Source organism: Calonectris borealis, chromosome 3 (genome assembly GCF_964195595.1).
Source record: "Calonectris borealis chromosome 3, bCalBor7.hap1.2, whole genome shotgun sequence".
Lineage (NCBI taxonomy): Eukaryota > Metazoa > Chordata > Aves > Procellariiformes > Procellariidae > Calonectris > Calonectris borealis.
In genome coordinates, this window is record NC_134314.1 from 10,732,843 (window position 1) to 10,758,609 (window position 25,767).

Sequence of the window (25,767 nt, forward strand, 5' to 3'; positions counted from 1 at the left end):
TGCTCTGTTGCCAGTGGGACACACGTGGTCTCTCCATCTGCTGGTCATGGTGACTTAAAAGAAGAATCACGTCACTCTCAAAGACCAGAGTTTGGTTTTGCCCACGCAGGTTTTCCTGCCCATCACCTCCCCAGAGGGTGTTGTGAAGAGTGAAAAATCCACACCGCAACTCCGGTTTCACCCAGGACAGGGGACACAGCAAGCAATTTGGTGGAACTGCCCAACCAAGGTCCATGTGATAGCCCTTCGGTCTGACCATCTTTCAAATCCAGTGGCACAGCCCCATTGCGGGTGACAACCCCTGCGCAATACCCAGACTCTCATTGCCATTGCCCCACGCAGGTTTTTTTCTCCCTGACACATGGCCGTGCTGCCCCAACGCAGACAAAAGAGAAGGCGCTCGTATTTCAGGACTCGCTACACGCTCGGCAGGAAACCATGACGTTTCCCACCAGGTTTACTCCAACGTGAGTATGAGCTGGTCGGTGGATTGGGATTTACGACATACCTGTCACATCAACATGTGTCATGTTGATTTTTGATGTGAATAACTGCAGATGCTGCTATGGCAGACAAGCACGTCAAGCCAAAGCTCACGGCAAAACTCCTCTTAAGTCTGGAGAGCAAAGCCAAAGGCATCCCATCAGCGCCCCAAGGTGCTCCGCTCCGTTTGCCCAGCTGTAGCCCCGTGGGACCCGCATCCCCAGGGCGTCCTAAGTGATGCCCCAGCCTCCCTCGTCTCTTCCCTGCAAGAGGCAACGCTGCAAGCAGCAGAGCACATCTCTGCTGTGACGGGGGGGCCAGCAGAGGTGACTCTAAACACACACTTTCGGGTTTGTGGGATAAGGGCTTAAAACTGCCAACAGTAAAAGGAGCTGCTCGTTTTGCAACGGGAGTGTGACCGATAAATCACCGCAGACCTACCCAATTTTCTCCAGTAGCGAGAGCTGTGTAATCAAGACGTGAGTTAAAATCCATATGGTGCAAATATACACAGAAGTCGCTGGCACTCAGACTTGAGCAGAAGGCTCAAGGCTTGGGGTTTGCTTTTAATCGGAAGCGGTGCCTTTCCAGTCTTTTCCTTACGGGCAGGCCAAGCATCAGCAAACAGCCAAAGAGGACATGGCTCCGTCTGCCAGTGCTGACCAGAAGGCCACTGGGATCAACGCAGCTATGCCAGGGCAAAGCTGCTGCCAGCCTGAAGCAAGCCCTTTTCCATACGAACATCCTTCTCCCTGCCAGAGGACGAAGTATGAAGTATGAAGTAAAAAAAGAAAAGGGGGGGATGTTAGGTGATCCCCTTACTTTAAGAGAATTAAAAAACAATTATTCCTTTAAAAAAAAAAAAAAAGGGAAAATGACAAAATCTGTGTTCCTTGGGAATTATTTTAGGTCAGAAACTGCCATCAGGCAGTTAAAAAGAGCATAAAGCCGTTTTGCTTCTGACTGTCCCTGCTATGGGACTGCACCGGACAGGGGGGTTCAGGGCACAGTGCGGGTGGTGGCTTAAGCACAAGCTTTAGTTTTGTAGACCTCAAGGAGCCCCCGTTCTGTCCCGATCGTGTGTGCTTCCCCGAATCGCAGCCCCAGCGCTTTCAAGTCAAATGGGATCGCTCTGCGAGTTTCCCTGCTCCTGCGCAATTACGTTCCCAGGTAAGAGGGGAGGGAGCCGGTTAAGCGTAGATACATAGTCCTTTTCAAATGCTTAATATTTCTAGCTTCACTGTAATTATATCCTGCAGATAAAAATGGTGCTGAAGGTCACACAAATCCTCCAGGAGAATATACTCTGCATGGAAACTGTGTTTTTTTAACTGGAAAGGTTGTATAAATACTGCAGATTGAGAACCTATAATTATCCATTAAAATCACTCTGAGTCTACTGAATTCACATTTGTCCACGTTCAACCTCTAGTCTCCTATTTATAATGTTTACATGTGCCCAAAAATCAGCTCAGGCAAGAGGCAACTGATCAGAAATACATTTTTCCTGGACTGTTTCTATGGCGTTAGAGGGTGATGCTCTGCGGAGGACCAGCTCTGGGGCTGGGGCGCTGGGCTGGGCTGGGCTGGGCTACCGCCGTCCTGCAGCCGATGCCCTGCTCACCTGCCTCCGACGGCAGGATTTACTCCTCCGAGCCCCTTGCAGACACATCCCCACGTTGTTCCCCAACATGGCAGGGCTGCAGCATCTCGGCCATAGGAACCTGCCTGGCCGGGAAAGGCTTTCGCACCCCACCAGGGCTCAGCACCTCCATTTGCAACGGCTCCGACAACTGCATTCCGAGCCTAATCCCGCTGTTCGGATGCAATCTCTGAATCTGCACGGGGACGGAGAGGCAGCCCTCGCTGCCAGCACGTGGGGATGCGAGTCCACCCTCATAAGGGTGACTGGAAATACTGCTCCAGGAGCAGCGAGCAATGTGACTGCCGGGTGCTGCTACACTTCCCCAGGGCAAGTTACCCACTGAGAGCCCGAGCCCCGCTCCCCTCCAGCCTTGCCCGGCTCATACGCATCCCCCCGGAGCAGCCCCAGGCAGGGAGCTGCCCTCCCTTGCCCTCCCCTGAAGAGATCCTTCACCAGGGCAAGGGGAAAGAGGGTCCAACGCCATCCTTTGCCCTCCTGTTGTCCTCTGGAGGTTGTTTGCCCAGTAAAGGAACAGATACTGTCTTAAAAGAGCAGCTGGGTATGAACGCAAAGGGCCACACCGCCGCGGGCGGCTGTGCTGGGCTCACCCCGGGGGGCTGCTCTCCCACGCTGGGTGGGCATGGCAAGGGCGGCCACGGGGCTCCTCGATGTATGCACACCCTCGCTCTCTGCCAAAAACCAAACATGCCTGTTTAGGGAGAGGCACCTGCAGCCGGGAGAGCCAGGACTGGTTCCCACATGGGCAAAACCACAGAGGGCATCGCTGCCAGCAGCGGCCTCTGTGCTCTCCCCGAATCCTCCCCATCCTCGTTCATCGAGGCGATCCAGGCTAGGAAACTGCAGCCACTGAGCCACGGCTTTTCGCATCAGGGCCAGCGAAGCCATCGTGGGATTCAGGGCAGAGCCCCAGCAGCGCACAGCACCCCAGCACCAAGGTCAGGGTGAAGCATCGCGAGACCCAACCTGTCACCCTGCTCTCCTCTCAGCCACCTCCAGACCTGAGGTGGGTGATGTCTGTCTGTCTGTCCATTCCCAGCAGCTGTGGCTGAACAAGAGCCACAAGAACCGGGGGTCACTGGTGTCGGCACCCCCTCGGACACGGTCCTGCAAGAGCAGGTCTCAGGCCACCCGCTCGGACGAGGCTCACAAGAGCCACCAGCCAGCGGGGGCTGCCAGAAGCTATATATATCTTGCCTGGATTTGAACTGCCCACGAGCCTCCACCGCAAATATTTGGAGGAAGGGGAGGGGGTAAAAGAAACGAAAACATTAAAAAAATTGTCTCAGCAGTGAGAAAAACTATCAAGCAACCAACGGCGATTGAAAAATTAGGTACTTTGGAAGCTTGGTAACTTTATAAATGACGCGGTGTTTCCAGAGCAAGCTGCTCCAGCGCTGCTCGTGCCAAATTCCCCCCCTCAACCGCCTCCTCCCGCTTTTATCTGTGCTAAAGCCGAAGGTGAGGGGAAAACCGTGAGCCCTCCTACCGACCCCTCCGCACCTGCTTGCTGCACCTCGCCCCCCCCCAAATGCCAACAGTGAGAAAACCCACCGGCACGGACCTGCTCCTCCCTCTCCCCCGCTAACCTCCATCTCAGAAACCCCCCGGGTAAGGGTACATCGCACTTAATACATATTTACATTCACGCTGAGGTAGGGAGCTGGATTTTCCTCTCTCATACGCAGATGTAAAGCTAGAGGAGCTCCACGGGTGTCAAGGGGGTTACACGAGACTTAGGGGTACCATGTTCACCCCCCTGAGCTGCTGCCAGCCGCAGCCTGAGGATGCAGAGCAGACCTCAGCGGGGTGAGGATGGAGGGTGCCTGGGGGGGGTTAGCCCAGCAGATAGACCATCGTTATTGATGTGCACGGTTCACTCTCTGCCGATGTGCTATTTTCCTGGGGGGAGGAGGCTGTAGGACCCTCACCGAGGCTCTCCTGACCTTTGAAATCGTTTGGATCTCGGTAGAGCTGTTTGAGGTGACCCCCTCTCTGCCCTGGCTCAGCTATGAAAACACCCCTGCAATGGAGGATGACTGGCTTCATATAGAAAAACCCCACGTTTTCCAGCAAGGATTTATCTCCCCCAAAAGCAAACTACCGTTGCTAATGAGCACTGATGTTTACACACCAACACCTTGACTGCCAGTAAAAAACAAACCATCAAAAGCAAAATCTGTGCAAATACATCTCTGGTCTAAGCCAACCCAGCCATGAAGCCGAAGTTCGGTACCAAATGCCACCGAGGTCCAGCAGAGATGGCATTGGCATCTGGCATGGATGTAAGGCTTCTCTGATTTAAAGGTGTAATTTATACTCAGCTCCTGAATTACTGAAATCCTGTAGCCCTTTCAGCATGGGTCAAAGCGCCCCGCTTTACGTAGCACCCTCCCTGAGGGTGGTATTTAGCTGTTTGCATGGGAAATGTCCGTTCCCGAGGGATCCGGGCTCCCTTAACAGTGGGGAGAGGCAGGCGCTCCGGGGATGGAGCTCGCTGGGAAATCAGTGCCAAAGGAAGGTAGGGTGGAGCTTAGCACTTTTATAGAGATTATTTGGAAAAAGAAGCAGCCGAGTGAAATGGCTCTTCCCCGGAGAACTTGGGACCTTTGCTTCTCTCCAGACACACTGGGGACGGCTCTGTGACTCACGGGCTCCACACCAGGTGCCCAATGTGTCTTGGAAATGGGGTTTTGTGCAGGAAAGGGAGGGGACCCACCGGCCGGTACCTCCTGCAGGACATCGGCAAAGGGTGGCAGTGCCCATGCCAGCGCTTCAGACCTCACAGAGCCACGGCATCCCCAGCTAACACCTTGCAGGGCTGCTCCCCTCTCCATTGAGAACGCGAGCTCTACTTCAGACCTGACTCTTGCTTCAGCCTCTGGTTATGGGGACCATCCCTCCTGTCCCCTACAGCAGACTCACAAATCTCTCGGCCTGGACCACAGGATTTCAACCTCCCATGGCCACGGGTTCTCCACGCCCCGGGGGATCCCTTGTTTTCCCCCCAGCAAACCCAGGGCAGCGATTTGAAGGCAGCCAGAAAAGCTCCTTTAACTCAAAGAAAACAGCGTTCCCTCCCCTCCACCGCACCGTCGCAGCCGGAGGGTGATGCTGGCCCGACCCCTCCGTGCTGCGGCCACCACTCCGCTCCCCCCCCCCAGGTCGCCCCCCCCCCGCACCGAGACAATTTTGGCCAGACATTTTCCAAAACCTTTGGGAAAGAAGGTGTCAGCTGGGCTTGGACAAACCAAGTGGATCAGGCAGAACTCGGAGGCTGAGTGGGCATCCCCCAGGGGCTCTGCCGGGCTGTGTGCCCCCCCCTCCCCAGAGGGGAGCAGGCAAGGCACGGAGATAGGGGCAGCTCCGAGCGGGGAGCCCGGCCTCCCGCCGCAGCGCATCACCCCTGGCTGAGCCCCAGAAAACCCAGCGTGGGTGGTGGGGGTCGCTCTTTCTTTGAGAGGGCCTGGGGGGGGGGGCAATCCACAGCCTCGCTGTCTTGGGGGGGTATCCCCCATCCCTCGTGGGCTCACGCCCAGGGTGGCCCCAGGAAGGCAGGGGACACCTGCTCCGAGCTTGGCTTTTGGAAAGGCACACATCAAAATGTGTATGTGTGTATATATATATATTTTTTATATATATATATTTATATTTATATATATAAAATGGGGCAGGGCTGCTGGGCAGGGTGGGGTGGGGAGGGGGAGAGCTGCAGAAATTGCTACCTGCAGCCACACGTCTCCACGACCATGTCCTCGTATTGTTTGTAAACCACATTGTTCCCGGAGTCTATGTAGAGGATGCTGATGGGGCTGAGCTTGGAGGGCACGCAGCAGCTGGGGGGGGTGGACTCCGGGTCCATGGAGTTCATCAGAGTCTGGATGATGGCGTGGTTGGTGGGCTCCAGGTGGGAGCGCAGGGGGAAGTCGCAGACCCCCTCGCAGTGATACGCCTCGTAATCCAGGGGGGCGATTATCCAGTCGTCCCAGCCCAGCTCCTTGAAGTTCACGTGCAAGGGCTTCCTGCTGCAGCGGGTCTTCGCCTTCTTCCCGTGGCCTCTGCCCCCAGACCGGGCGGCGATGGTGGTCCGTCTCTTCCTCCGCTTGGGGTACACCTCCTGGCCAGGATCGGGGGGCTCCAGAAAGGGGGGGCTGCCCAGGGCCTTGATCTTATCCCGGATCTCCTTGAAGAGGTTCTCCTTCCGCTGGGTGCGGGAGAAGGCCACGAGCAGGGCTCGCTCGTGGGGCTGCGGCCGGGGCTTGCTGAACCCCAGCTGCCGGGGGGGCAGGAGCCGCCCCGACTGATCCGAGACGATCCTCAGCAGGAAGCACAGCAGCTTCCCCGAGGGAGATCTCTCCGTCCGATCCCGCAGGGCTTCCCAGACATCAAACACCTCCCATCTGGAGGAGCCCGCACCCAAAAGGTCTGCAGCCCTGGAGTCCAGCAGCCGGGGTTCCTCGCCGTCCCGGCTTGGGCAGGTAGAGAGGAGGAGGTGGTGGAAGGTGCCTTCGGGGGACAGGGCCAAGCTCCGGTTTTCGGGGAGGGCGCGCAGGACCCGCAGCTCCGCGCCCGTCACCTCCTCTGCCTCCGGCAGGCTGGAGATGTCAAAGAGATATCGCTGCTCGGGGGCGGACGGGGAGGCATCTGGAAGAGATAAAACAAAAAAATAAAAAAAAAAAAAAAAGGAAAATAATATAAAACCCCAGCAAGCTGAAGCCAAGCTCTCGTTACGGAGGCGCAAGGGACACAGAACTAACGGGGGAGATCATCGCCTTGCAGCAAGGCTCGCTGAGCATCCCAGCGGGGACACAGCCTGTGTGCCCTGCGTCCCGGAGCGTCACCCTGGCTGGAGGCACCGAAAAAAAAACAGGGAGGAGAAGGCGGAGAGGGAGGGAGGAATCAATTCAAACAAGTGGCTTCTCATCAGCACTCTTCCCCGCGTCCCGACGTGGCTTCTCTGCCTCCTCCCGCAGCTGCATCACTATCCTGCATCGCTGTTCTGGCATGGAAAGCCGCATCTGAACCTGCGCGGCACAGTCCCAGCCGCAGTCAGCAGGTTGTCACCGATTTCTTCTGCCCTAAGTGTCTTCCCCCCCCGGGCCAGCCCCGGCCATGCCAAGTAAAATGCTGTGAAAAATCTCATTTTCCCCCGCAGGCAGGCACAGGCACACCCGTCAGGGACGCAGCCGCTGTGCCTGGGGGTGTCTCACAGAGGCACTCACAGAAGCTCAAAGTGAGCCCAGCTTGAATTTGTCACTATTTTTGGTAGATCCAAAGCCCAAACACAGACTTGCGCAGTTTCTGGCACTGATTAAATATACTCAATGCGAATTTAAAAAAAAAAAACAAAACAAAACAAAAAAAAACAAACAAAGGAGGTGGGGTTGAGGAGAAGAGATGAATGAGTTCTGGGAGCGTTGTTTTTTATTTTCCCCGCTCTCTAACAAGAAACCTGATCTGGGCATGCTGCAAACATTGCTGCCGTGCCCGAGCCCCCCGACCCGCTGCCGGCAGAGCCCTGCCCGACGCCGCCACACTGCAGCCCCCTCCCGCGGGCAGCGCCGCCGGGCTGCAGCCTGCACCGCCCGCCGGGTGGGAAAGATTTTTCCTCCCCGTCATTTGCTATTATTATTATTATTATTATTATTATCATTATCATTATCATTATCATTACTATTATTATTTTAAAAGCAGATCTAAAAGCCCGCGAGGAGCAGATAAGGAGATCCCTTTGAACAGTTCATCTGGTTTCGTTTTGCGCTGAAACTTCCCAGGACTTGCGCGCAGTTTTCCCCCCGCTCTCCCAAGCCGGGCACTGCCCACCCTCCCATCGGAGCATCCTCCCCCTGTCCCGCCTCGCTCCCCCGCCGTTTCCCCGCCAGCTTTCAGCAAAATTCTCCCTGCAAAAGCTGCCGGCAGGATACGGCCCCTGCTGCGTTTGGGTTTGGGGATGGGGCTTGTGTATGGGTTTGGGGATGGGGCTAGGGGGGCTGCCGGGGGCTCCGCACCGCCAGCCGCCGCTCTCCCACCCCGGGGCAGCCGGCGACAGGCACGGGGGGAGGCTGGGGCTGCTTTTCAGTTTGTCTTTTCATTTTATTCGATCGGGATTTTATTTCCCCCCCGCCCCCCCCAGCCGAGCGAACTTCGCCGGCAGGGCGCAATGTATATATATATATATAAAAAATGTATCGTTAAGTACCTATATGTGTTTATTTGATTATTATCATTAGATCCGCGGGTATGAAGGGGGCAAAAGAGAGGGAAGAGGGAGAAGCGGACCGCGATGCCGAGCTCAGCCGGCTTCGGAGCGCCGCGGCAGCCCGGGACTGAGCCGCCCCCCACGGGGCACCGCGCGGTCGCGCTCCCTCCCCGTCCCAGCCCGTCGCGGTGCCCCAGGGAGTTTTTCGGGCTGCCCGCATCCCTGGCCGCCCTGTCCCGGCTGGGCTGCACCTCGCACCCGGTCAGTGTCATCCTTGACTCCTTCTGCATGTGCAACCCCATCGCCATCCCCGACCCCATGCTCGTGCACAGCCCCATGCTTATCTCCATCGGCAACCCCAGCTGCAGGCACAACCCCTTTGCTATCCCCATCGCGACCCCAACCCCATGCCCACGCACAGCCCCATTCCCACCCCTGTCCTCATCCTCATTCCCATGCTCAAACTCACGCACGGCTCCATTCCCGTTAAACAACTGATGCGCAGCCCCTAACCCGTTAAGCTCCATCTGCATCCCCATGCAACCCCATCCCATGCAACCACCCCGTTCTCAAACCAACGCACAACCCCATCCCCATGCACAACCCCGTGCTCAGCCCAACGTGCAAGCTCCATCTCCGCGTGCAACCACGTCCCCAAACCCACGCTCAAAGTAATGCACAACCCCGTCTCCATCCCCAGACCCATGCAGAAGCCCCATCCCCACAGCAATGTACAAGCCGCAGCTCCATCCCCAAACCCATTCACAACCCCGTCTCCATCCCCAAACCCATTCCCAAGCGCCATCCTCAAGCCCAAACGCATCCACATCCCTCCCGCCCGACGGCGGGGTCCCGGTGGGGCAGCCTGTCCCAGCTCCCCTGCCCCACCCCGGGCGTTGCGCGGCGCGGTGCGGCGCTGCTCTGCGCTGCGCGGAGGGATGCGCGTCCTGCACTCACCGCTGCGCGCCCGCTCCGCGAAGCCCGTCACCGTGTCGGCGCGGCGGCCGGGTGCGCGGCGGGCGGCCAGGCGCTGGTAGAGGGCCACCATGTAGTGGTGCGGCACCACGGTGCCGTTGCGGAGAGCCCCGTCCCTCCGCGGCGGGGAGGAGAAGGGGGAGGCGGCGGCGGAGGAGGAGGAGGAGGAGGCGGAGGAGGAGGAAGGCGCGGCTGCCGAGGGTCGCTGGGGAGCGGCCGCCGACGGGCCGCGCACGGCGGCGGCCTCCAGCCCGCGGCGGAGGCGGCAGGCGCCCAGCAGGCAGAGGCAGAGGGCGGCGGCGGCGGCGCGGAGGCGCATGGCGGCGGCCCGGTGCTCGGCGCTGTGCTGCTGCCGCCGCCGCTCCCCGCCCGCTTTTGAACATCGTCTTCGCCCGCCGCCGCCGCCGCCGCCGCCGCCGCCGCCGCCGCCCGCCGCCGCCGAAGCGCCCCCTGCCGGCCGCCCGCCCCCCCCCGCCAAAGCGCCGCCCGCGCCCCGGCCCCCGCCCCGCCTCCGCCTGCAGGTGAGACCCCCCGGGCCCCCTCCGCCCCCCCCGGGCTCCCCGGCCCCGCCTTGCAGGGTGCACCTGCGCCCTCGGGGCGGGCACCCGCACCCCTAATTTGGAGGGGAGGCCTCTGCCCCACAGCCCCCGTGCTGCGGGGGTCACCCCAACCTTATGGGGGGGGGGCGACGCCTTGGACACTTATTTTGGGGGGCAGCCCTCGATCCCCGTCAGGGGGAGGACACCGCCACCTCTATGTGCAGGGAGCCCATATTTCGGAGAGGGGAACCCCCCGCCCCATATTGGAGGGGAGAACTTCACCCCCTATTGGGGGGGCCACCCGCCACCCAGCATTGGGGGGCGGGGGTCACCCGCCACCCCGCATTGGGGCGGGGGACCCCGGTCCCATAGTGGAGACGGGACAGCCCTGGCTCTGTTTTGGAGGGAGGAACCGCCACCCCACATTTTGGAGGGGGACACCCCACCGCCATTTTGGAGGGGGGGACCCCCGCCCCGGTGTTGGAGACCCTCGCCGTGCCCGCAGGGGTGGTACCGGGCGGCGGGGCCGCGTCGGCAGCGGCCGGGGGAGCGCGGAGCGACCCGCTGCGGGGCGGCCCCGGGGCCCCGCGCTGCCCCGCGCTGCCCCGCGCTGCCCCGCGCTGCCCCGCGCTGCCCCGCGCTGCCCCGCGCTGCCCCGCGCTGCCCCGCGCTGCCCCGCGCTGCCCCGCGCTGCCCCGCGCCTCCATCAGCCCCGGTAATTCCGCCCCGGGAGACCGACACCGGAGCAAAACAAAGCCCCGGCCGGGCCGCGGCTGATGTTTTCCCTTGCACGGAGGGTTTCCTTGGTAAAATTCAGATGTTTCCTTGGGTCTCGATTAAAATAACAAAGTGGGGTATTTACTAGGATGTTATTTCAAGTCTCTTAAGTCCCTGGTTATGTCTGTTGCGATTTCTCCGCAAATACAAAAACAAGTGCTGCGATGATTTATTTGAAGGAATGTAGGTGTTTCGCCAAAACAAACACGTTTTTTTTTTCCTCTCCCCCCCCAAACAATCGCTTCTCACGAGCATTTGTCACTGCAGCCTCTCGGATTTCTTTCTGCTGTAATTTTACAGGTGCTTTGTCACAGTATCGCGAGCGGGTTTCTAATGCCAACGGGCAGATTTACTCGGTACGTACACACGGCGCGAAGCAACGGAGGCAGCTCTCGTGACAACATCCCGAGAAATCCCCGTCCCACGTGGTGCGGGATGGCCTGGTCCGAAGCCGTTTGCACACCTCGCACGCCTCGCATGGCACCTTGCGTGGCGTTCACGCGGTTCGCGTGGTTCATGTGGCGCTTGCACAGCTTTTGCATGGTTTGCACAGCTTGCACGGCTTGCAAGAGCTTGCACACGCTTGCACAGCATTTGCACGCTTTGCGTGGTTCGCACGGTGCTGTTGGCACCTCGCCCAGCAATTTGTGACCACTGGGAGCCCTCACCCGGCTGGGGCAGGAGGCAGAGGAAGGGCCAGCAGAGGAAGGCTTCATTAACTGTTTTTCTTCTGTCAATCCCTTATTAAATCCAGCCTGATGCTGTTCATATGTTAAAGGTCACTTTAGAAAAGCATCCGACAAGACCTTCCACCCCCTGATGCCCCGCTCCGCGCCGGGGCAGGGTGCTGGGACCCCAGTTGGGTGCCCTCACAGTACCGGAGCAGGCGGCAGTGGGGCTGAGCGCACAGGGCAGCGCTTCCCGAAGATGGAAGGCTGAAAAACACTGTCCTGTCCTGCACCTCCCAATCCCACCTCCATCAGTGGCCCCAGACCCACGGACTGTGGTCCTGATGCCCACGCCACGGGGTACGGCAGCACTCCCCTCCCAGTGCTGCCCAGGGAAGGCACCAAAAGGGTCAGCAGAAGGATGGAGGGACGATGTGACGGGAAGGACTGCCGAGCTTTAGAAAATGGGCAGACAAGTCTATCCATAAACCTCTGGGCTTCTTGCAGTGGTCTCTGGAGCATCCTGCCTGGATTCCTCTCACGCAGCAACTTTCATGGGAATCAGTGAAAGGTACAAAAACGGTGAGTGCGGGCCCTGCCCTGGGGCACCTGGGTCTGTACATCCTCCTGCGTGTTGGGGTGTGTGCACCTGCCACACATGAGGAACCCCAGGCTTCTCCAAATTCTCAGGGACTGGAACTGTCACTGCATTTTTTCCGTATATCTTTTAAAAATTAAAATTACACTGATTACACGCACATACCCACACAACCCCAAGCGACACGTACACACGTCTGCACGCAGCAGGCACACATGCCTGCGCCAGCTGGCACTGACACACACGCGCACACCCGCGGGCACACAGACCCAAAAAGCAAATCCTGCCTGGCTGTGCCGGAGGGGAGACGTGAAATCCCGCAGCCCATCCTCTCAACCGCAGAGCGTCTATCGAGGTGCACAAGCCCAGAGTTTCCCATCTGTTCTCCATTGCAGCTTCATCTAAACCCTTTTGGGCTTTCTTGAATTTCCATCAGCCCAGCCCAGCCCAGCTGCAGGACCTTCCCAAGCTGCCCCAGCCCCACGCAGCTCCTGCCCCCAGCCCTTCCCCGCTCCGAGAACGGGCTCCTTTCTCTCCCAGTGCAAACCTTTTGCGCATAATTTCATGCTGGCAAAGAGCCACCTTCTACCAGCCCCCTTCCAAAACCAAATTAGCACGCTGCTGCAGCAGCAGAAATTGGAGAGGAAAGGCTGCAGTTTTATTTTACAACTCAATTAGCAAGTTTATACAGAAAAAACACCCATATAACCATGGGAGATTTTATGTCTGTTCGGCTTCACCAGCAAACAGACTTGTTCCTCTTGAGGGCACTCCCCATTGTTGTGGGTACAGCGATGTGCTCCTGCCCATGGTGGCCCTCAACTGATGTGGTGACACTGGCTCCGGCCCTGCTCACTTGCTCCATCTCTCTTTGCTCTTACACTTAGAAATTCTCCAGCACGGACTGAAAAACACGGTTCTGAGACTGTTCATTAAGTATTAAACGAACAAGAAGTCTGCAAGAACCGAGGATGAAGATAAAGGGCCACATTTGCCTCTAATTTTTCCCTAAGAACCTGTCCCGAATAACATGAAGGCAATGGCTGTATGCCCAGGAGGGATCCTGACTCCCATACCTTAACAGCTCGCACCGCGTCCCACCACGGTCTCTCCCTTCCTTCCTAATAGGCCCTTCTGGGTGGGTTTTTGGAAAGAAGGGGGCAGTCAACTCACTAAGCCTGTTTTTTTATTTGGAATATTTTTGGGATGCTGATTCCTTCAGGATCAGGAAGGAATCGTTCCTGCCTGGCTGACACTTGGGCTTGTCCCCTCTGTTGCAGTCTCCCTCCCTCCGCCCCCTCTCTTGGTCCCCAGCACTGCCCTGCTTGCCCTCCTGCATCACCTGTGGTGGTCAGGGACCTTTGCGTGCGGAACAATGACTCATTTCCATGCGTGGGGCCGAGTCCTGGGCAGGGTGGACTCTCCTACCACAGCTGCATCCTCTTTTGCAACTGTGGGCAAGGTCCCAGACTGGGACTCTCGCCTGCCAGAGAGGGGCTGCCCTACAGACCCTCTTCAGCAAAGGAAAGAAGGGGGTATTTAATTTAACCAGAACCCCACCAGCTGTGGAAGACCACTTCTCAAAGGAGGAAACTGAGGCAGAAAGGAAATCCTCAAGCAATAACCATGTACCTGGTGTCATAGCCATGTTCCCAGAGCCCTATACCTCCACAGATGTTCACCTTTCCTGTCATCAGCACTTTTTGATGGAACAAAAAAAATTGCGGTGACAACTCCCCTCCACACTTCAAAACTGGAGGTGTTTGTGGCTGTTTCCATCAGCCAAGCCAGTGAGGCTCAACCAAATTTGCAAGCCTTGAGCAAGTTCAGAGCGGTCACAATATTGATGCTAGTGGTTATTTGGAAGAATATGTTTTCATGTAGTGACCACACAAGAAGCCTCTTGTGGCTTCACTTAACAAATGTCTTCTAGCGAGATGGCTACAAGTGACGGCAAGGCCAGCTCAGCAAGTAACCAAGCAACAGCATCATTTTCTTTCCAAATCTTCCAGCAACTCCTTCCAAAACTTACTTAAACTGAAGCCAAGCTGAATTCTTCTTGATTGTCTGCACTGGGATAGCCAGGGAAGATAAGACAAATCAAGGTACAAACTCCATGCATGAAACATCAGATGGATTCAAAGACCCGTGGGGCTGCTTTCCTTCAGGCCCAGAGACCTTACGTCACTGCAATCTGGATGTCTAAAGCTATGCTTGTCTCACATCACTTTCTGTTTGAACATTATACTCTAGCTAAGGGACAGGAGAATTATGGAAGCGCTTTGCTGAGAGTTCAATCCTTCTGGAAACATAAAAGCTTCCTGGATGAGACTTTTCCCCTTGGGGAAAATTGTCCTATTCAGCATCTGGTCGACAGGGTCTGGCATGAGCCACCTGAAGATAGCAAGCCAAAACACAGTTAAGTGCTCAGTGAATTTTTAAAAAAGCCTGTTTGCTTTTTGAAAAGTGCAGAGTCAGCAGGTAATTTGTCAATGCACCAAGCCACAGATGGCGAATCGGGGCGATGACTCACTCCAAGTGTCCTTATGGTGGTAGTCTAGGGTAATGTCTGGTCAGAAGGGGTGGGATTCACCTTGCTTCATTTTGGCTTCTTTCTCAGTCTAACTAATCACCTTCCTCCCATTAATAGTTACGGGAGGGAAAGCTGTACCTCCAGAAAGTGATTCCTACAGCGTTAAGCAAAGAGCCCAGCTGAGACAGCTGTTACAGAGGTTTTAGTCTTTCCATGCAGAAAGACCTCAGTTGCCTCCCCACCCCTGGCTGTCCAAGTGAGATGTCACCAGGGGAAGTGCTCTCCTACAGCTCTCCTCAAGCTCTGTTCCATGCTTCCTTATTTTTACCTCCACTCAGTCCCTTTTTCTCTCATCTGTCTCCCAGAATATTGCATTTCTCCCCAACTTCTTGTTCTCCAACTCCCAGCCCCTTTGTGAAGGCTCCTCAGACCTGGTGATATCAGCCAGTCCTGAAGGGGAGACCTGGCTGGGAGAGTGTCTGCCAGCGGGCACCCAAGGGAGCGTCAGAAAGGAACCACTGCACTCAGTATTTCACCCCGATCTTCCCAGTTCCCAGCTATTCCCAGGAGACCCCTTCTCTGCCCTCTCCCCATCCCTCCCCAGCCAGTGCTGCTCATGGCTGTTGTGTCATTCTCACTTCTCTGCCACTTGAGACAGAGAATTTCTCTGTACCAAAACCAAGTCCTTTGCTCTATCCCAATGCAAAGTCTAACCAATAACCTCAGTTCTGGCTCACTCCTAACTTTCTGGACGCAGGTGTTCACCACTATGAACATGGGAGGAAGGTGGGGGTTATTTTTTCCCCTTTAGGTTATCTTCCCGTCCTTTGGTATTGTTTATTCCTTGTCAGATAGCTACTTTTGCTCTCTCATTCACTTCAATGCTCTTAATCCCATGCCTTTATTGTCTGCTGTAGACCAGCCAAATGGAGCTAAACTCTGAAGCCCTTAAGGTCAGCCTGATAGTTCTCCACAGTGACAGGGGTCTGGCAAAGAAAGTCCTGTCCCCAAGAACTGATTTCCCTCCCTTTTGGGAACATCACCTTGAGCAGGAATCAACAGGTAGATCCACCCTACCTAAGTGCAGCTAACAACGCAAGATACCTAGTTGGAGGTATCAACTTTGGTTTCCTTGACAGTTACTCTGGGAACACCAATGAGCCATCGTTGAGGTGCAGAAGGCCAGAGCAGACCTGCCACCCGCTCTGCTTCAGCGCGGTCCTCCTCCCTTCACTCCTCTGTGCCTGCTGCTGTGCTGGATTTCGAGGAGGAGGAGGTGTGGAGGAAGGTGGGTGTCTGGGTGGGGAAAAGGATGTGGTCCAAAGTCCTGTTTGATTGCAACTTTGCATGGACTGGATCACTTCTCTCAAAGACTATGTCTCTCTGACCTTCTTGCCAGAGCAGTATGTCCTTCCACGACAGAGGGGACGTGAGTGATTTGGGCTGGGCACCTGGCAGGTAAGAGAGATGTCTGTCACCTAAAAGGCCCCACAGAGACCAGCATAGATCATCGGGCAAACTGAGCAGCTCATAAACTACTTTTTACCAGCACCGTATCTTCTGGCCTCCTGTCCAGTTCTGCATTTTAACCCCACAATTTCTGCTTTCCTTTTCCATCTTGCCTTTTCCAACTCTTTTTGTAGACATTTCATGGCCTGGGCTTCTTTCTCCTTCAGCTGTTGAGCAGCATGAGAAGCTCAGAGGTCCTACGGGGCCATCCAGACCCACCTCAGAGGAGGGGCTGGGTGGCTCCAGTGGGACCGAGCATCAGCGGAAAGCTGAGTACCGGGGAGTGCCCGGGCTTGCAGGGAGGGATCACTCCCGGGGCAGGAGCACCATCTCCCGGTGAAGGGATTTATAGCAGCAAGCCTCCGTGCAGGGTGTTTTCCGATGCACGGGTGAAATGTGGAAGGCACTAGCAGTCTGGAAGACCCTCACTCTGGTTTCTCTCCCCTTAGGCTGTGAAACATATGTAAAGCAGCCCAGTACAAGTATGTACCGTATAGAAGAGAGGGAGATGGAAAATTGGCTGTGGACAGGAATACATTACGTGGGCACATCCCTTTTTCTCTGTGCCATGCTGTCAGAGGGACTTCTGAGAGTGTAAGCGTTGCAGGATCAGCTGTTACAGAGCTTTTACTATAGGTGTACCGGGTGAAGCTCCATCTTATTTCGCATTGCTCCAACTTTGTCTCAAGTTAATAAAATGAGCAAATCACATGCTGCTTAAGGGTCCTTTGTGTAGTTTTACTATATACGTCAAACAAGCTTTTTGCCCGCATATTTTTGCCTAGATAGATGTATTAAAAGGAGATATCTGCAATGTATTAAATCCTGCATTTATTTAGTGCTTCTACCAAAGTTAAAGGCAGGCCTCTGGGCAGCGGCAGCTATGTGGACAAAGCCACAGATACACTTTACTGGGTGGGATGTCAAATGCCCTGTTAGCAACGACCTTGCTTTCCTAATACGTTACAGTGGCACGTGTTCACAACTGCCTATCTGCAGCTATCCGCAGAGACTGCAAGTTGGTGTGGGCTGTGCTGACGTTAGTATTTAGGTAACCTATGTTTCTGCCTTTAATATTTGATGCAGGCAACATGCTCGCTTTGCCTTGCCAGCCTGCTTGTTCCTACCCACCCAAACACTCACATGCAGGTTCAGGCTCCTGAGACCATCTCAGATGCTTAAACATGAGCATCTGGTGCCACCTGAGACATCCGGACCTCCAGTTGCTGCCTCAGAAAAGAGTGGGTCTGTCCTACACCTTCTGCCTCATCTACCAGCACCATGTGGGCGTCTTGGGTGCCCTGCAGCCTGCAGAGAGACCCCAGGTGCCTATTTTAGCACCTGAGCAAAGCACATTCCCTTATGAGAAGATCATCAGAATTTAGTAGGAAAAGATATGTAAGATGGGACTTTCCGATATTGAAGAAAACCTTGAAGAGCACACCACTGCGTGTGGGTCAGTTCAGCTGTGTGTGGGGAGCTCTGCCTATTTCTGTGGTTCACACATTGATCCCACCAGGTTATTAAGTAAAAATATGCCATTTTGGGCTCCTCGCTCTGTGTCCAGAAGAAAAGTGCAGCTGAAAATGATTTGATATGACTGGCTCCTGTATGAAACGAAATGATTGTCTGGCAGGCAGCCGGAATGAGGAGGTGTTAAATTCTGCCTCTATCCTTTCTGCAGGGCCTCACCCTGCAGGGCGGATTAAGTCTGGGCTGACAGTTTTAATAAGAGCCAAAGGCACAAGGACAGTTAAAGGTCTTCTTGGGCCTTGATGATTTAGTGATGTGGAAATTGCAAGTGAACGCAGCTCCGAATCTTCTCAGTAATTTTTTCCTCTGTACGGTGATGGCTTGTGGATACAGTATTTATAAGACAGGTTGTGAATGTAAAGACTCGTCCCATGATCCCTTGGATCGACATCCAGGACATCTGCCTGGAGATGCAGACATAGCACAAGACCAACATGAGGCCCGCAGCCCTCTAGGGCAGCAGCTGGAGGCCAAGGTCTCTTCAATGGCACTAAGCCATAGCTGAACAGCTGAACTGAGACCTGAACACCTAAGCTAGTTGCTACATTCCCCCTATAGCCACTGGAGAAAAGTAGGCACTTTTAGGGCACAAATCATCATATCTTGAAGTGAGCACCCGAAACAGATCCCAATGCTCCCAGAAATGTGTCCCAGAAACACCCTTTTCTCCATTCACTACAAAGCCAGTCTACCAGGTCAGCACAGAGGAAGATGCTGAGCAGGTCAAAATCTAATTTTAAGCAAGAATAATCTCACTGTGTGTAACTGGATGGGCAAACTGTTACTTCTTTATAACACCTTTACGATTGCAACCACTAATATCTTCATTAAAAAACACAGATTTCAGAAGCCCATGTGCATGACCTGGTGACACCCAGAGTCTGACTGCCAGCCACTTTCTAAGTAAGAGTCAGAGCATCTGACTTAAAATGCTTGTTGTAAAACATCCGTGAGCAAAACTCAGCTCCTGGATTAAACAGCATTGACCTGGAAAGATATTCACCTTCCTACTACAGCTGTGTATGAGCGACTGGTTGATGAGATGGGTTGTACTGGTTGCGCTATGAGACGGAGGCATACTTACAGATCTCCTTGGGCAATTGGGTAACTCTATCCTGGCTTGCTGTCACCAAGAAATAGCTGGGTCATTGTAATGCCTCTCTCATAGCATCTGCCAAATTAGTTATCTTGAATCGAAAAGAGAGCAGCAGAACTAATGCAACTTAGTTTACCAAAAAATCTGTATTGTACTTCTCTTATACTTTGGTCCCACATTGGAGGTACACAAGAAGCGACCGGTCTACGGGCAAGCCAAATCAAACAGGTATCTTTGAGCTTATGCTTCAGTCTTTCCCTTAGAGGGACGCAAATGCCGGCCTCTCACCTATTGAGCTGCCAGGTTTTTACAATAGTTGGAGGAGCTGAAAGTTGTCCAGCCGTCTCCTCTTCTGTTGTATTTGGTTAAAATCGGGTTATTACGATGATATTAGGTGGGGAGCAGACAGTTAGACTGGCAGACATGTGGAGCGACAGACAGACAGCAATTACATACACTTTCTTTTTTTAGAAAGAGATGCTGAAGAATAACATACTAACACCCTCTCACCTCCCAGTCTCTTCTCTTTTTCTTGCTAATTCAGAAAGTTGAAATTTTTCCATTTGGGAGATTTTCAATCAGGTCCAGAATCACTCATAAAATGCATGAATTGTTCCAACAATGTCCCTGAAAAGTTTCCTAATTTTAAAAAGAAATCCAGGAACAAAATCTGGCCAGCTCTAACCTGACTGGCTCGAACTGTGCTGCGATGGGTAGTTCAGCAGAGGAGCCTGGGTCTCCATGAACCTCAGCCTTTTCTTACTCCTGCAGGCAGGATCTTCATAAAGGGAGTCATCTCCACACTTCATGCAGGTAATGAACAACCAGGAGTCAGCACCAAACCCAAGCAGACCTTGGGTTCTCATTTATTTCCAACCAAATAAATTAGCCTGGACATAAACACCTCCAGAGCTTATTTGGTGGGAGTGAGGGAAACCAAGGTAAAGTCCTTGGGCAACAGCTTAGGTCAGGTGTGTGGTGAAGATGCACTTGAACAAAAACTTGGCAACACATTTGGGAGTCTTCCTGGAAACTTGTGCAATTACTGACTGTTCCTTCACCTTTCCTTGATCTGGGGAAATACTCTTTTCATTGCACCTATGTAAAGAGTCAACTTCCTTTCTTTGGAAAAAAAAAAAGTCTACTGTATTTATCTACTGTAGATGTGATTTTTGAGTAATATAGACAATTTTCTGTATTTTAAGGCTTGGTTTTGTTAAACTGGGGCAAACCAGGAAATCTCATCTTTTCTTCCTCACTGGCTACCATGAAATTTATCCATGATTTACCAAGGACCCCCAAACTTATGAGAGGTGGAATTTTAATTCCAGGGCTGCAGCAGGTCAAGAGCCAGGTTTATCTTTCAGCAGGGATTACCTATAGTTTCTACTTGATTATTCCCGACATGTGGCTCATCATATTACAGGTTAACTGTTTAAAGGGGTGGGAAAAGCAGGAGGCATGATGAACAGCAGCTACATAACTCTCCTCCCTTCTCCCCAGAATAAATCTATCCTGAGTTTAGGAGGTGTGTAGATTAAAAGACTGCCTTGACAGGCTATCAACAACCTTACCACATCATATAACAAGAGTGAACTTTAAATCTACCATTTTGGTTACCTTTGAAACTCACAGAGAAGCCCAGTCCTAATATAAAATCTCCTAGTGGTTCACATCTGGGTTTTGTAATGGTCATCTGAAAACAAATAGTGGTAGGAGTGATAAGTGATTGGTCATCTCACTGGAATCCTATTACTCTAATGCAGCCTTTTTCAGTAATTAAATAATATTGTATTTCTCCCAATATGAACCAAGGCTGAAAAAAAGTTTCATGTTCAGCTTTAAACTGTGTTTTCGTAGCCAATTTATTTTGTTTTTAAATATGTTCCTCTGCCCTTGCTTTTTCCCCCCCCGTTTTATTTACTATACCCTAAGCAGGGCTCTGATTTCTCCTCATCCTGCCATGAGTACAGGCAGAGTCCTCTGCCAGGGATTCGAAAACTGGTGGACATTTCCCTCTGGGCTTATAATCTCGCTGCTATTTGCCTGCTGTCTTGGGGGAGATGAGAAGCAAATCCACGAGCTGCCAAGAATCACACCCAGGCAGGGATGCAGTGCTGCGAGAGCTGGTCCCTGCTCGGTGGCCAGGAGACAGACGTGACCCTGGGACGAGTTCATGGGGTCACACCTTGGCCCTGATGGAGACCCCCCGTCCCCTCGTGCCCTCATGGGGAACAGAGAGGGATTAAACTGTAGGCCTGCAGTCTCTTGGCATCAAACTGAATGAACAGACCCCAGCTGCAAATCACTCAATATTTTAACAGGCTTTGGGAAATTTTTTCTTCCTCACTTTAACCCTTTGTTGGAACTCAGGGCCTGCAGAAGATGGCCGGTGGGCAGTCCTCCAGTACATGTGGCAAAAGGCTACCTGGTGCAAACCTGCTTCTTCCATGTCCCAGCCAGGGCTGAAGGGACAGGGAGGACTGTCCCCTTCACCTCTCACATCTGAGGTCTCCGCTACAGCTGCCCTCCAATGCACTCCTCGCCACCAGTGTTTCCCATTGCCTGCTCACCAAACGGGTCCCCAATTTGGCACCAAGCCGTTCCCCAAGGAGGCCAGGACCTGGTTGTCAGTTATCTCGCAGGCATCGGACCATAAGCTCTGCAGAGGTCCTGGCTATCTCACAGGTGTCAGATCATAAGCTCTGCAGCCACCTGCCAGCTCCCAAGCTGCCTGGGGTTGCCCAAATTCTTGCAAACTTCTTTTAGGTTTTTTAGGTTGCCACAGGGAGGGCCAAGGGGAGAGCTTTTGAGTCACATCTGGCAAAGGAGAGCAAATGTGTTTGTGCCCCTTTCTGAGCACTGGGGAGAGCGATGGTTGCTGCATCTCCGTAATTTCTCTCTGTATTTCCTTGCCTGTCCTGCCCCAGGCTGGTAGATGGAGAATGATCTATTCTCTGGCAGAAAAGCCCTGTGCTAGTGCAGGGAGAGGTCACATAGAACAGGAGCTGTAGGCTGCTGATTTCTAACCTTTAGCATTTCTTTCTTCTCCCCCTTTTTCATCCCGTTCCCACTTCATCCCCTATTCATGCTGAGGCAGGTGACTGAGAAAACTCCCCTGGGCTATGTGTCAGTGAAAGGCTCTCAGTGCGGCTATTGGGAGTAAAACTGTGTATAAAAAGTAAATACAAACATCAGCCCTAACTGCAAATGCGGTCGTATCATTGACTGGTTTCAGCTCTGTAGAAAATCCCGGTGTCACTGGTCCCCGAGTCAGGTTTTGAGCATGAGCTGAGCGTTAGACTGGAGTCAGTGGGGTTGCCTGTGCAAGTACACGGTGCCAGACAGGAGCTGGGCAGTTGACTCCCAAAGGGTGAGACACAGCTGGGGATTGCAGTTAGCACCAGCAACCCGTCCCTGGTCTATAGGTTGTATTTGACTGCTCTCTAGTGGACAGAAAAATTAGTCCAGAGGCAAACCCAGCTGATGCTCACTCTCCCTGAGCTGAAGTCACCCTCACCTGGGGGTCTGAGGCATTTGGTCTGTAATATCTACACACCATGGGCCTGCGCCGACTGTCTGGGAGCAGGGCTTTGGAGGGCGGTTCAAAGCAGAGTCTTCTGGATCTGTGACCCTGCAGGGCAGAGGTTTGATGCGGGAGCAGTGCAGGGTCGCGGGGGATGCACGACTCGTTGGATAAGAGCTCACGCACGGAGCACAAGGCAACATCCCAACCCCTTCCCCATCACACGGCCTTTCAGTGCTTCTCCTTGTCTTGAAGGAAACACCTGCAGGACCTGCTCCTCTGGGTGCAGTCAGCAGGTAGAAGAGCAGATAGGTACTGTGGAAGGAGAATAGAAACATTTTTTGGTCATGAAAGGGATTTCATGAAGAGGTGAGGAAAAATTATTATATCGACTCATCTACCAGCCACTGCTGAGCCTCCAGGAGCCCTGTGCTCCAAGAGCCCTGCCAGTGCTGGACATAGTTGCTCTGAGGGAAGATCTTGTTTCATAGCACAAAGTGATAGCCCACTAGATATAGTGGAAACTGAGACTGCTTCAGTGTGACAAGAAGGTTTTTATGAAAGTTAGCTCAGGACACAGGCCAGGTTATGTAGTGGGTGCTCCCAGATCAGCAGAACCGTATTACTGAACCCAAATGTTCAAAAGGTGTCCCAAAAACATGAGATTTATAAGGATACTGTATTGCAATTGGGATTTACCTACATGAGGTATCTGAGTTTTGAGTTCTGAGAATAACTCATTGCATTTTCCTTTTATTTCTGTGAAATGACAGCTAAAAGATTTTTTATTATGGTGATGGTAAAAACTGAAACAGCCACTTGACTCATGAAAGAGCTACACCAGCTATAGAGGTTATATGCATCTCTTCTTAAATTCTTTGTTTAAAACCTGGCTTCTTCATTACCCCTATTTTAGGTTTTCAGGATGATACCGTCTGTCAGCAAGAGCTCCTCTTATATGGACACTTCCAAATGCTCAGACACCTTGAACACAAATGAAGCTCCTTCAACCTCCTACTGAGCTTAATTACTTGTCTCCCATTCATTCTTTTCCTTCACTTTCTAGAGGCCTTTGACTGAAATCAGACTGGCCTCCTTTTCTTTGAGCACCTTCTTCCACTTGGAGCAGTCATCTTTGACCTTGCCTCATCTAGTCAGAAACCACTGAGGCTCGAACACTGTACTACACATACCTGCAGTAAAAAAACATGGGATTGTATATGGGCAGTTATTCTATGCGAATTCATTACGAGTTTTGTTACAGAGATGCTGCAGCTATGCATAATTTAGGCTGCTGAATACTGACTGCCTGAATATGTTGATTCAGTTTGTTGAGGGTCCGGAAAGGAAGGAAAAAAAGAAGAATGGATAAAAATAAATCAAGCAATCTACCAAACCAGTCAGCACTGGAGAGTGAAGAAGCAGGAAAAAAGCCAGCAATCCCAAAGAAAAGAGCCATGAAACATCAGAGAGTTTCTTCCTCTTTCCTTCGGTCACACACAACTGAACTGAGGCAAGAGAGACCTATGAAGGTGAGAGGAGCAGCTGAGGGTAACCCAAATATTGGTAGGAAATCATAACTTTATTAGTGATGACTGTTACTGGTATTGGTTCTCAGATTCGCTGCACATTCTCCCATAGCCTTCCCCTGCAGGTTTCCAGCTGACGATCAGCTACACTAACGAGTCCCAGTGCCACTGTGCCTGATTGCCTGGGTGCAGGGCCTGGCCAACACTCATCCATGTGCCCTTTTCTGGCAGAAAAAAAGAAAAAAGAAATGGGTCCAATGGAAAAAAATTTCTGTGTAGCACCCAAAGCAACATGGGAATCAAACTCCAAATGTTCTGGGAAGTTGCTTCTGAAAAAGGTAAGATTGTTGCTCAGCTCCAGCAGACAGATCTATCGGCATATTATAGTTTTCTTCTGTCAGGTTCAATTTTTGTGCACCTTTTACGCCGAGATTCACTCTTCACAGTCACCACCTGATGAAAGACCCTACCCTAACCTCACGGGTAAGTCAGCTGCTTCTTTCCACAAGTTCAGAGGTTAGCAACACTGAGGCATTTGTTTAATTTTCCAACTACATGATGCTTCTGATGATACGGGCTATGGAGTTATAAAAATGCCACATATGATGAGACTTGCTAAGAAATCAGATAAACGCTTGGACTTCTTCATAAGCATACCAACATAGTGCACACAACCTCTCCAGGTGAAAGACAGCCCAGCAGCATACTGGGGCTGAGCAGACACTCCTGTTCAGGGAGAAAAGCCCCAGTATTTGAAGCATCTTCACGGGCACTCGGCGACGTTTGGATGGACACCCCTCAGCGGTGCGACAAGCACTGCCTCAGCGGGGGCTCGCAGCTCAGGTCCTGCTCTATTTTTGCTGTCTCAGGCGGCAAACTGCCAGCTGCTTACTCCTTGTTACTATTTGAATAAATTGGATTATCCAGGAAGCCAACTAGGGATAAAAATGCCATTAGAGAAGCAATTCATTTAGACATATATCTATTTAGGATATACTTATGCTTTCAGGAACTCTAGCCCAGAGCTTTTTAAACCTTCAGAGGCCACATGAGAAAGACTCACGTTTCAAAGGCATTTCCCAGTGGCTTGCAGCACTTCCGGCAACCATGACTCTTGTGCCAGGAAGGCTGCAGCCATGTGGTGGTATTTACACTCTGCTTAACAAAAGGTTTCCAGTGGGAATAGCCAGAGAGAAAACAACCAGAATTTAGGAAGGAACTCCACTTATGAAGTCTCCCTTTTTTGTTTGTTTTGACTCAGGAGTTTCATGCCTCACACTTATTTCACCAGAAGCGGCAGAAGATTGTTCTGCCACCTTCGGATCTCTCTTGATTTTTACAGACTTCCATCACATCCCTAACTCCTCTAGCTGTTTCTTTCCGCGATGAAAAGCCCTGATCCACTCACCAGGTCCTCTTTTGGGGGCTGCTGCTTTTTGGGGGCACCCCTGGACCCCGCTGCATACCCACTCAGGGTGCAGAGCCTGTTCAGGGGGCAGCTGCACTGATGTAGCGGCAGCGTCTGGTTTCTATTGCTTTTCTTATATTCCCCAGCATCTCCTTAGGTTTCTGCTGGGATATTGAGGCATGAGCAACTGATAGCAGAAAGCTGTGCCCGCTGCAAAGCTTTTTTTCCCCAGCTCTTCCCTGCAGAAGGTCTGCGCGCCCGTGCAGAGAAGCGCTGAGAAAAAAAAAGCACCCAGGTGCACCCAGAAGCTTGAAAACGAAGCTGGGCCCCCAGGCCAGCCGTGGGTGCCGGTGAGGAGCAGCACAGGGAGCAGCTGCTTGCTGCTTTCTTTCCAAAATAAAGGTTGGAGCAACCAGCACCTCTGAGCAACCCTGCGGCCAGGGCCGCGCGGGTTTGCAGCACCCTGCGCCCCGCTGCGCCCTGGGCCCCGGCGGAGGGCAAAGGGCTGCTGCGGAGGAGGCACCCAGCCACCGAGCTGGTTTTTATTAAAGATAACGCTCTCGAGCAGCATCGTTCCCATTGTTTTAAGGCAGATAGAGGCGTGCGAGCTGTTTCCACTTAGGAGGAGGGCACACGGATGTCACCCGGGATATGTTCTGGTCCCGTAAGGAAAGAAAGAGAGCCGAGGGTGAATTAGTGGAGCTTCCGTGCCCGCAGAGCCGTCCGTCGGT

The 25,767-nt window shown here is 53.1% G+C and overlaps 1 protein-coding gene across 1 annotated transcript; it reads right to left on the bottom strand.

Annotated features, from left to right (window-relative positions):
• Window positions 1-5,867: 5,867 nt before the first annotated feature.
• GDF7 (growth differentiation factor 7) lies at window positions 5,868-9,639 on the bottom strand. The gene is made up of 2 exons (XM_075148015.1): window positions 9,303-9,639; window positions 5,868-6,790 (listed from the first exon to the last, which is right to left on the bottom strand). Exons 1-2 carry the CDS (start codon window positions 9,637-9,639, stop codon window positions 5,868-5,870), a joined length of 1,260 nt encoding a protein of 419 aa, XP_075004116.1.
• Window positions 9,640-25,767: the final 16,128 nt, after the last annotated feature.

Bases quoted from the DNA above. Each gene is read 5' to 3' on its own strand.
- GDF7 (XM_075148015.1), bottom strand. From the start codon at position 9,639: ATGCGCCTCCGCGCCGCCGCCGCCGCCCTCTGCCTCTGCCTGCTGGGC. The intron at 6,791-9,302 runs GTGAGTGCAGGA...TATCTCTTCCAG, and splicing joins CGCGGAGCGGGCGCGCAGCG to ATGCCTCCCCGTCCGCCCCC.